The 12898-nt window shown below is 38.7% G+C and overlaps 1 protein-coding gene across 2 annotated transcripts in view; it reads left to right on the forward strand.

Annotated features, from left to right (window-relative positions):
* LOC117165896 (telomerase-binding protein EST1A) overlaps positions 1-12898 on the forward strand; it is a 149900-nt gene that overhangs the window by 20680 nt on the left and 116322 nt on the right. For both annotated transcript variants that reach the window (XM_033349376.2, XM_033349378.2), the window contains exon 17: positions 9006-9151. In XM_033349376.2, the coding sequence (XP_033205267.1) occupies positions 9006-9151 (146 nt within the window). The remainder of the gene's footprint in view (positions 1-9005; positions 9152-12898) is intronic.

Consider the following 12898-nt stretch of genomic DNA (forward strand, 5'->3'; position numbering starts at 1 on the left):
AGGAAGTCCGTACCTACACTATCGCTCAAAAGTATTCAGATACTTGCGTGTGCGCTGACTTCGAAATTTATTGTCGTTCATGCGATTTCCCTGTGGTAAACAGATCTACAGAAGTAAATCATCCGTTTCTCGAGAACCGAACGTTAATTACGTTATCTCTAAAATGAAACTGAGAAATTTACGAAGAGTCGAGTTGATCATTTTGGTTTTTGGAAGGCTCGGTTACTATTTCCTTACTAATTTGTACACTTTGGTAAAATTCACATACTGCTGTTACAAATTTACCAAGGTGATCGAATACTTCTGAACGATAATGTACATGACAGGGAGGATAGATAAAGCCTTATGAAGAGCAAGGAGAAAAGAATTATTCGTGAGACGCAGAGAAAGGGGCGATCGTAGAGGTGGAGGAAGACGAAGAAGCTGGAAACTTAATGCTCGTGGTACCGTGGCCACGCCGTCGCTATATCGGCGAGGAATGGTTATGGTGCCCGGCCCACGCAATCCGTGGGTCATGGACCATGAGCTATGAAACACGCCGGAATACCCCGTTATGCGCTAAAGTGCAAACTTGTTAGTCATAGAGTTGCTTGGTGTCGATGGGACATTGGGGCCTTAGCTAGCTGCTCTCTCGACGCCGCGGCATCGACGCAACGAGCTCGTGCTCGAGGAACGTGCTCGTGTTGTAGGTGTAGTTGAGACTGCCCCTGGTACTCTTTCTTTCTTTCTCCTCTACCTCTTCGTCCGTTCTGCCGTGGTCTTTGTGCAAGTATTACCGTGGTTCTTTGCACTACGACACAGAAACTCCGACCGCATCTCCGTGACACGGCGACCGTGGGTCGTGGGGATGCCGTTATGCCCTAAAGTGCCATTCTCCCTCTTCCTCCAGCCTCTCTAATCCTCGTTCTCTATCTGTCGGCTTTCCTGTTCCTTTCAGTCCCCACGCGCTCGAGGGTTCATCGGGTTCCCTCGTGATTCCGCGCACCGCGTGAGCTCATTGTGTGTTGCTAAGTGGAATCGCGAAGGCAGGCGCGGGCTTTTGGTAATTCCGATGTCAGAGGTCGGGGCTTGAGGAATATGTAATGGTGGCTTCAATAGCTCGATTGGCAGGGTGATTCGTAGATTGCGAATGTCTATGCAAATTCATATTTTTTCTTTTATAAATATCACATATGAAAGATGGAATTTAAATAAAGATTTATTCCAGTTTGTAGATATTCTAACGAGTATTTTACTTTCGATATTTTCTATATTTTTTCCTTGTGTTTCGAAAGTTTCGGATCTCAAGAATAGTACGAAGATTCGAATTTCGGGGCATTTCGAATATCCCATTCCTACTTAAACACGACAAACTTGAAATATTTCAATGTATCTTGTAAAAAGAAAAAATGCAAAATAAACTTCTTCCACTTTCCTCCGGATTGAGTAAATCTCGGCGAGACTGGACGACTGTCCTCGTGTCAAGTAGCGGAAGAAGCTTATCGCATGGAGACGCGGCGCATAACAATTCGAGCAACAACCTGGTCGCTCTACCTTAGCTCGTATCTCTTTGTCGAGCTAATGGTGAATCACGGAGGTAGCGGGATGGCCGTGAGCGACAGTTTCACTGTCGTGAGAATGGTCCGTGTTCCATTGGTGGCGAAGGCGCCTCGAAACGGTCGTTGACGGTCTTGTTGACAGTCGGTCGGCGGCGCCGGGAACGTGAAAGCAGTACGCGTTTATCGCGGCCTACGTGGTTCACCGATAGTCAACCAATTCTTATTAAGCCGTTGTTACCCAACCCTGTATGTATGCTAATCACGTTTTTAAAATGTCGTAAAGCTAATCAAGTATCGTACACTCGAAAATCCATCAGACTTCTAATCTTGACCAACTGATCTTAACTGAACTGATCTAATCTTGATCAGCCGTTCGTTTTGCTATCATTGAATCAACGAAATGATTCGTTAAACAAGTTTTTTTCTGAATGAGCTCACGAGGATTCGAGTCTCGAGAAAGGGTAGTTTCACCTCTTAAATTTGAATTATCGCAGTTAAAAAAAGATACGTATCGTAATATTTAGGCTGTTTTTCGAGTCTACGATATTTCGTCCAAATTAAAGCCGGATTGTTCGCGTCCTTTTCTTTTAAGATCAGTTCAGGCTAGCGGAGGGACTCTTGTTCCTCGTGCAAAGTACGAGCCAGCAGCGGAATAATAAAGCTTTGCTAATGAACAGCCACCGGTACGCGGCATGAAGAATACCGTCCGGTGTTAATAATTACAGCGTGTTTACGCTGCTAACACGTGCGTATTCGAGCTGGCTGAAAACTCGAGGCAACAGAAGTCTCTGGCAGGATTTGCGTGCCAGAAGCGTCTGCCGGAGCCAGTCGAGTTGCCATACCGCGTAACATTATGTACCCCCGTGTAATTACAAACTGTGGATGTGCACGGCTGCGTGCCAGTTCGCAATTCTCTGGGAGGTTAGTTGAAAATCGAGTGGCGATCACCGACTCGGCGAGCAGAACGATCGAAGTTAACGAGTGAACGCGACGATATCGCTGTTTCGATCACGGGAAGTTGAATTTCAAATGCTCGTCAAGTATTAGGATATCGCATTCGTTGACTTCAGTGATGAATTTTCTCATATTTTTCGTCATTCTTTTCCTATTAAGTCATTTATTCCGATATTATGAAACTTCGATAGTAATAATTTCTATTAAGCTGAAAAGAATAAAGAAACTTAAGTAGAGCGGCTTAAAGAAGCGGCATTTTATAGAGAGGGTAGTTTATGCACTTATAGACGATTTAAGAGTGCAAAAATCTATAAGATGCTCGTAATATTAAAAAATGTATTCGATATCCAAAGTAAAGTATGTGTTATAATATTTAATACATAAAACAAATTTTTATTCAAGTTCTATTTCTTTTAGTCTACTTTTTTTATTCTATGCGATGAACGTACATAAGTGATATGTTTAAAGCACGATTCAAGTTTTCAGTATGACATCGTATCTTCAAATATATATAAAAAATAAATTAAAAATTGCAATACTTTAAAATTAATAGAGATTTCTTTGTTGAGATTTGTCTACTCTTTCTGTTCAAAATACATATTTTAAATTGAATATTACTACAAATTTCTAGTTTTATATTTATGGTGAACAGGCTTGTAGCCAAATTTTCAATATTTGGAGCTATCTTTTAAAGTATGTAAGTAACTTCCGTGGGTTAGTCTGTAAAGCTGATAGAATCGCGAATCTTCCTCTTGTATGAGGTAATAGAATGAAGGTATCGTTCGATTCTCGTGTAAATGGTCAAGCGAAACGGTCGAAAGGATGTTCGAGTATCGAGAATCCGTTGAACGTTGAGATAAAGTTATTGCTATAAAATTTTCTAAGTGTGTAACTGGATCTCATATTGGATCTGTTACATGGATCCACAAAATGGCTTCAGGTCGAAATAAACAAGCTATTTGACGAAGTCTAGCATCATGAAATTGGAATTCTGTCTACGGAAGTGTAGGTTCTTAATAAAGAAGCGGGTTTTATGGCTGTTTCCAGGCAAGCTGAAGTCCATTCTGGATGGTTTCAGATACCTACCTGCTTGGTCTTGACCACAGAACACGTGTATACATATTTCTTTGCATTTGCAATCAATTCTGGTGGAATAGCATGGAATATCTAATACATTCCTATGATACTTGTGATCTTTTAAATCTCTAACTAAATGTATTTAATTTTTGGTTGATTGGGAATTTTAGTAGGAGATATATTTATTGATCGTAAAATATTTCTCATAATGAAAACAGTAGTATGTTATCTTGATCATTTCGCACTAACTGGATAGAAATAATATCGTAACACAGATATCTGGGTATCTAAAATTAATTTTCCTGTGTAATAACAGATCTTAATCACTTTAACGATATGATGGATTAGCTATTCTCGTTGAGTGATTGTAAATTAGGGTTGCACTTAGTTATGTTGCTTTAAAACCTACAATAAGACTTAAATTGCCTGGCTAATACTTAAGTTGAACGGACAATATTATAATTATCAGAGTAATGACGGTTTCATTATTCTTGAAATAATAACGAGATCGTTAACGGCTTGCTAACGAATAATAATGAATTGTTTGGTAATTATTATTGCTAGTGTAACGAACTGCATTCAAGTTAGCCTGGTTCAGATATTTCCCATGTATTAATCCTTAACGGTCGTACATACGAGTATGTCATCTGTGACGTGACACTTCTCCGTATCTAAAAGACTAAAAAACCTCAAGTCGTATTGAATTATAATAGGCTTATAGATGGTATGTATCGCGCAAATCATTGAAACGGCGGTGCAAATATTTTTTGAGACGAAGAAAGACAACTACGTTCACCTTCGTGAAACGTGTAACAAAAAACTATTCCTGCATGTTGGCAAGTGTTTTAAAAGATATTACACATTATATATCAAACGTTGCGTAACATGTATGAATAAACAATTAAACATGTACGTTGTGATAGAAACATATTAAAACAAGTGTTTCACGTGAAATAATGTTATTGCAACATTTTTCACGCAAGCATCGAGTAAAGCGAGGACCTAACAGCAAGTCATATGCTATTTTAATATAAATATATATAATTGGTAATATATTATTGTATAGAATGTAGAATTACAAATGAACGTCGTAGTTCAAATATTTTGTATATTCTCGTGAATTATACGTATTCCGTATATTTTTATATCTTTAAATTTCCTACAAATGCATAAACATTTGCAATTTATTCATATAATGTTCTCAGTTTATTGAAGGTTAATAAAAAATTCTGTCTTTAAAAATCTACAGTTTAACATCAAACATCATACTATATTTTCCGCTCCGCCAACCGTCTAAAAGTTACAAGATTGCCAATTAAAACGCGTAAATAAATCAGCCATCGAAGCGACTTAGTCGATCGCATCCCTACAGGGATGAATCTACCGATCAAGCTAAAAGACGGCTTTACGTTACGAATTCTCTAGTTTGCGAGCCCAGGGGAGATCGAGATCGAGACGTTACTAGCGTAAATTCGCGATAAAGGTAGCACACGGTGCGGCGCGGCGCGGCACGGCGCCACGAAGGAGAGAACGAGGTTGTGGGAAAGATAGCACCTAGCTACGTGAGATCTCGTCGTTCCTTCGTGGCCGTGTTTACGAGAGGATACGGGCTGTTCAGTAGGTCTCACGGGAGCATCGCGACGATCCGCTTTATCATTCGAATTCAACGGAGCGAGATTAACGTTGGCTCGGAGGACCGTTCGCGTCGGTGTTAATTCGCTTCCTCTCGTTTCTTGCGTCCTTCCCCTTGATCCTCGTCAAAATCAACCGGATCTCGGTGATCTAACATTATTTCGTGTTTCGGAGATCCGTGTCTAGGTATTTTAATTCGACGATCTTGAGGTTTTTAATTACTCGCGAGATTAGTTTCACGTCTCGTCTTTATCTCTTGGTTTGGTGGAAGGTTTGGTTCTTGGTGGAAGGAAGTCTTGCTTTGTTTATTTTATTCGCATATAGCAGAGTGTTTGCGCTATTAATTCTCAACGTACTTCTTGTAAGTAGCAAAATTTGGAGATATAAGATAGAGGATATCAACATTTTACTATTTTTAGTTTAGTAAATTTTATTACAATGTCTTGAATAGATTTTCAAATTTGATATAGCCTTTGCGCAATGATAATATTATTTCATTAAAAAAATATAATATTCTATTTTATTAAAAAAATCTATTTTCTATTTTTCTTAGAAATAGATATAGTTCATACGAAGAAAACACTGAAAACTGGTAGTGCAAACACTCTATAATATGTTAGTACATATTTTAAAGCAACGTCTGGAAATAGTAACTGGCTGAATTAGCCGGGCTGATATTAATGTTAGTCTTGAGAATCTTCATGGAATTGGTAGCGGTCAGTGGTTTTTTTACGAGCGTGTAGAATAAGACATCGAAGTTAGTGTATCAGTGTCAATAAACGATAAATATCCTGAACAGCATTTTAATTACCTTATGGTGCAGCAGGTAACATGGTGTAGCTCAGTTTCGGTTTATTCCATCGAGCGGTCATTTGGATGTTGTATTTCATATTAGAAGAGGTGCTAGGGTATATACGGGCGCATGAAATCGTGCTTACCGCGAAGGTAATCGTAAATTTACGGCGATCTGCTTGCTCAACGTGATTATCTTGTATTTTATGAGGTTAAGCGCTTCTTAAGACCAATTCGTATGCGATCATTTGGATATTTGGAGAAATTACGAGCTTAGAGTATTAGAGAATTATTACGTTCATAAATACATAAATCGTTACGTATTCACCGTAAGGTTATTCGATGTTTCAAACATTTTTCTGATGATCTGAAAATTTGTAGAAATTTCGAGCAATTTTAAATTTCGGAAATTCGAAAGTTTGGGACTCAAAACATTGGAAACTATTATTAATACCATCCAAGTTACCAGATCCTACATATTTTACCTTATGTAACATTTATAATTAGACATTAGATATATTTATTACTATTTACACACTCACATCAATATACACGAATTCATAAATCCTTCTCCCTTCTCTACCTCCACTCTAGCGTATGTTTCAAATCCACATCACCTACAAACTACTTACATACATGTAACAGTATCTATCATTAAATCAGAACATTTTACAGCAGTCTTCTTCTCGAAAAGTAACACCATTTCAACGCAACGTGCGAAGAATATCATCTAAATTGATCAGATACTTTACTCAATGTTCCTTCTTAGCAACAATTCACAAGAACCTGTCTGTTGAATAATTTTCGTGAAAAGAGGAACAGTCGTCGGCTCTTTTGAAGTTCTTCCAGCGTCCATTGCGAAGATCGTGCTGGAACCGCATTCTGGCATGTCTGAATCTCGCAAGTTCCGGTATATCAGATGATGTACGGAGTGTTAAAAAAGTGGTCTATATTTATCAAATATGATTCTAGACGGCAAGACAATGAAGAAAGTTTGTATACAAAAATGTCGTCTGAGGCTTATTTTCTGATCCTATCACTGGTTATGAAACGCACTTGAACTCGAGGAACTTTCTTATCGTGAGTCACACCCGCGTCGACGAATTTCCGGTGATAATCACTTGGTGAACGCTTTTAGAATAGATTACGGAAGGGCTGTCCTCGTTAATGAGAGCGCTCGTGTTCCAGTAATTAGCCATAACTCGCATTATCGTTGGCCCGAAGTTATCACAACCCGTCCAATACCGGCGCGGGCGTTCGCCATTTTCTTGCGGACGACGTGTCCAATAAATTCCTCGCATTCTCAACCATCCGATTAACGGGCGGACGAGAATCAGCCCACTTTAATTAGAGTATCCGATTATTTATTTGCGAATTCCACTATAAGTTGCGGCCAGCGAAAACACGCACGAGACCTGAGCGAGAACGCGTCTCGACGTCGAGCGCGCGCCGATTTAATTAACCATACCGCCGTTTTTCCGGCACCGGCAGAATTTATTTCGCCTTCGTAACGGTTCCTCGACGACGTCGTTCCTTCCTCTTCTTCTTCGCTCTTGTAATTACGATGATTTTAACTAGATGGATATGCTAGTTAATATCATGATCGTTGCGTAAGAGGATGACAGAGTCTCTGGTTAACTAGACGAATTGCTGAAACAGTAAGAGCTAAGTAGTGTCTAAAAGTTCTTCGATTTTTTGACGTTTCTTAGAGTGTCATAAACTCAGTATCATTCATTAATATCATTCATTCATTCTCAGTATCAATTATTAAGGATTAAGGAATTTACTTATTGTCATTTTCTGTTCTTATAAAATATTACGCTGGAACAGTTCTTATTTTCTTTAACAAGCCATGTGATTTGATCACTTAACTTACGCAATTTGATCACTTAATCGCATGATTATCTTTGCAAATAATCGTTTAAAATGACGAATGACGATGTACGACGCGTTTTAATGTTACGTTTACAGCGCTGAATCGAGAAGAAGATCTGTCTATCTTTTTTGGATTTGCGCGATGTTATACGATGATATTGCTATTGCTTAGTGTGCTATCTTGATCATCAGCTTCACTGAGAATTACAGATACAGGTTTCCTATCTATGTATTAACATGAGGTAGTAGGATGAGGAGGATGTAACAGGTTAACGATCTTTGACGTTCTTTTAAAGAAACGCGAACGAACTCATTACACAATTTAATACTATATTACCAATACAATGATCATCAGATTTGAACTAAAATTCGACACCGTTACAAACATCTGCAAATTCATCTTACCTTATTCCGTTCATCTTCATTACCACAGCTTCGCACGAATCACGTGACTTAATACATAACTCTTACGAATACGGTACACTTAAATTAATCACTATACTTGAGCAAAAATTGCAACCTACTAGAACCGTTTGCAAATTCACAAAGGCTCTTTTCGCACGAACGAAATTGCTCAGCATCCCACGGTAGATACACTCGTCGAGTATATCTACTTTTACGAAAGTTTCACGAAAGTTTCTCAGATATTCGAGGAAGAAGACAGGAAATATTAGGCGAACGTAGTCCGCCCTTCTTCCATTGTTTTAAAGTTTTCAAGTTGCGGGTCGATGTCCTTATCCAGACCAGTATGCCTAAAATATGCACGATCTTGCCAGTTGACTGATACGTGCCACGGCTGCCTTTTCATTTATTCATTCACCCTTACCATCGCGGTCGATTTTCTGTCGTTTGTGACTGATTTCGCGATGCAACTTCAGAAATAGAACCGTTGGTGCAATTACCTACCCCTCGTATTTTTTCTTGATTCCCTTTCGAAAATTATATTGCTTGTTCTACTTGTTCTCTGAGACCCTTTTATGCTATATACGGTAGAATGGAACTAAAATTTGAATTTGATCGATTAATTTTTTGAAGCATTGCGAACCACTCAGGAACTATTTTTATCGCTTTTATTTATTTTATCGTGATTTATATAACGTTTCCTAATTTCTAGTGTAATCTATAACTTTGTTTCAGAATGGAGACGTTCCAAGAAGCTGGTGTTCAGATGTTAAAGGAGTTCAGGGCGCTTCTTCAGCATTCGCCGCTACCTCTTCCGGGGACGCGACTTCTTCAGCTCCTGGCGTTAAACATGTTCGCCATCGAGTCGACGCAGTTAAAGGGTAAGTCGCCATATTTCTTTTCCGCGTGTTTATTTGATCTCCTCTCGTGTTGCTCTTTTCTGTCACGATTCGCGAAACGTGACGTGGAAAAAGGAAGGCAGAAATTTCTCTTCTCTCGTGAAATGTCGAAGATGGAATCGAAAGTTTCCAATTCGCGACTATTATCGTGGAATTATTCATGCAGGGGTCACGTGTGAATTATGTAGGTACGGATGGAATCGATACGTTTGCTGGTTCGCGATTCGAATTTAGATGGATTTGTATAGCACGGTATACAGAATTTCTGAGAAATGGCAAACAGTGCATTTGAACTTTGAGAATGAATTTTATTGAGTATTATTTGATTATCAAAATATAAAAAGTATTATAAATTAATTTCATCAAATATTGGTTTCTAATAGGATAACACAAAAGGTAATCTGAACGTATTAATTTTACCAGCATCTTTTCTCAGCAAGAAAAAAGCCTATTAATAATTTCATAAATTTCAACCTGGTTTCTACACCTTTTCAATTTCTACATTGTTAATGTTAATCAAAATTCAAGTAATCCCCAATTGTATTTATTAATATATCTCTTCTTCTATTAGTGGTAAACTATTATCTTGATTTGATCATTGCATATGGGGGTTGTTGCTCTTTTATGAACCGTTTACCTGTTTCCTCCAACATAGTTCCCTAATTGCAACCATAAGAAAGGCATGACTTGTCCAAGTTACGCGAACCACCGTACACGTTGCAAGGATATTGCTATCATTTCTTATATATTGGCATGACTTCCTACATCGAGTTATGCTCAATTTTTCGCGCATATATTCGTTTCTATGATAAACAACATGTAATGTAAATAAAGAAATTCGTAATTTCAATAAACTGTAAGGACATCTCTCGAGGAGTACCTAGTCTCGTCGTCATTCTTAATTCTCAAACTCTCGCGTCCTCGAGATTACTAACGGGTTCGTAAATCGAAATACCACACCTAATGGCGGTCGTTCTTCAAACATCGTCTTAGCCGCCGAAAGTGAATATTTCTTACTTTATTAACACTTTACTGACCACTAGCGGTTCAACAGTATACGCACGTCCGACCGACAGCTCAGGTGCAGATTCTCCCTGGCGCCGGCTCTGTTTTGGTTTAGAATCTCTAATACCATTCTTTTCGTTCATGTCGAACGGCAAGTTTTTCAAATTGGTATAAAACTGTGGAAGCTTACAAAGTAACGCAACTGACGCAACTGAACAAGGTACCTTAGTACTAAATAACAAATTATTGCTCAAATAATGAGAAAAATTATCGGCAACCAAAAACCGATTAATTGGCTATCGGTCGGTATAGTGTTAATTAACGCGCAGAATCGCCACTCGGTAAGCGATAGAAAATATTCTATCTAATTTCTCTATTATACTCATAGTAGAAAGGAAGGAACCTCTTCGAAATCCTTTTCCAGGATGGAAGCGATGTAAATTGGGAAAAGCTAGGCTGATGATATAAGATGGTCGCATATTGTATGCTTTTCTCTTGTAGTGTTCGTGTACAAAAAAGAAGAAAGAAACCAATGAATAGGATAAAAGAATGTATAAAAAATACGATTAATATGGTGAGAAGCGAAACGACTGATCGAAATTACGTCTCCACGAGGAAGGCGATCGAAGCAAGGAAAAAGCTTGGCTGATGATACGACATGGTTAGACGTTGCAGTGATAGATCGATAAAAGACACGGGTTCGCGCTTGTTCGCGAGAGGATAAGTCGGCACTGTTGGAAGGCGGAGAAGAAAGTTGTTACGACAACGTTGTAACCGGCACTTTAGATCGAATCTCTTTCACGGTCACGTCCGTCTCTCGTTATTTAACGTTGGTACGTAAGCCCCGCTCTGTGGCCCGTGGCTTTATTGTTTCACGTCGTTCTGTCGGTGCTTGGCAGCGGCGGACGGCCGCGATAAATCAGAATAACGACTACGCCTGCTGCCAAAACCCATTCGAATTCAATTCGACGTATCGTCCCCGAGGATCTTTTCGTTTTCAGACGTATGTATACGCTCTGTCGATACAAACTGCTTTGTCTTGTCTTTGCCCCGTATATCAAAGTCTCTTTATCGAATCAGAGCATAAAACGCATTCCTGTACTTTCTTCTCGGATTCTCTGTGATGGTTTCGCGAGTGTAATGATTCTTATTTCGTTAGCGTTTCACGTTACGTATAATCGTACGAGTTATTGTGTCATTAACTGTGAATTAATCGTCAGCATCTGTTTTTTTATTTAGAGGATGATTCGTTGTGAGATGTTAGTTTACGTGGACTTTATAGTTTTCGATTCTACGATTAATCGTTGAATTCATCGTTTGATGTGTTAAGTGGGGTTTTCAAAGTGGTTCTGTAGAAGAACAATGGCTGATACATGGGGTTCAAGCTTTTAATAAGTTTAATCTCTTCAATGTTATAATAAATAGAGGAAATGAAAGATAAAAGATTCTTACAAGGAAGATTTATATATCAAAATTAATCATTTTGTTGTCAGTATTTCCATTTTGAACTGAACTTTTGTTTGTGGAATTGTTTCTGTTACTTAAATGTTAGAACATTCATTGAAAGCAAGATAAGCTCAAAATAATGGAACGAAATCTTTTTCTTTTCCTTCAATATCCACGAATGTTGATTGTTTCTTGGCTCTATGTATCTCATAAATGATTCTACAGATGAAAAATAAATATTTCTCGATAATTTACAAAGGACTATTCAGCGTTTCAGTCAAAGGCATGTGTACCCAACGCGTAATATTCCTCGGTATCGTTCTTTATTTCGAATATTATTTACGGCTGGAAGCCTTTCGAGTCTTCGATCTTCAAAAAATTCGTAGGAGTGTCGTGGGCGTGAAATGGTGGTCTGCCGTTCCATTCGGATGCATTTATACTCTTTCAAAATGCGGCGTTCGTAAATTTCTATGGCAACGCAGCTAGTTTACGACTCAATACCCAGAAGAAATTCTCGACGACGTAAAATCGAAGGGGATGAATGCGCGGGCTCCGCACTGCCCAGTCCGATGCTCACGTTTCCACCATTTTTTATTTTACGTGCTATCCGCTCCCTAGATTACGTTTCGCGCTCGAGTTTTCCGATTTCGAGATGTATGTTCGATTTATGGTCATTTTATTCCATTTTGTAAGTGCTCCGACTTTGTTCGAAAGAACGCCGAGAGAATTTGCTTGCCCCTGTAGGTGTAATATTAACATTTCTGGAAAGAAATTTTTGGTTTGATTCGGACGTTGATTATTTCCGTACGTAATTTAAAGCTGTATAGAGTTTGCTATAAGAATCTAAAAAATTATTAGCGGTGATTGGGTTTATGAATAATATCAATAGGCGTTTCAAAACATTTTTTAATATCTTCAATTCAGAGAAGTCTTAATTTACAGATTTTTTCTACCATATATTTTATAATATCGGTAAAGTCTACTAGCAGAAACTAGATAGGAAACGGAAATTAATTACGTTTTGGTAACTAAAATAAAGAGAAAGTGTGCGTGTATTCCTCTACCATTCTTTAATATTCTCAACCCTGCGAAACGAACGTTTCTTACGATTTCCTGTAATTCCTTTAGATTTTAACCGGATTACCGCGTCCAGGTAACTTTGTTTAATGTCCCTTTGAGTCATCCTCGGAGCGACGTGACTCAACGCCGCTGGAGCGGTGTACAAAAGCAACAGAAGCAGCCAGGGCATTCCAGGTTTTTGCGGCCGCGTGCAGGTGC

The sequence above is a fragment of the Bombus vancouverensis genome, chromosome 3 (assembly GCF_051014615.1).
Source record: "Bombus vancouverensis nearcticus chromosome 3, iyBomVanc1_principal, whole genome shotgun sequence".
Lineage (NCBI taxonomy): Eukaryota > Metazoa > Arthropoda > Insecta > Hymenoptera > Apidae > Bombus > Bombus vancouverensis.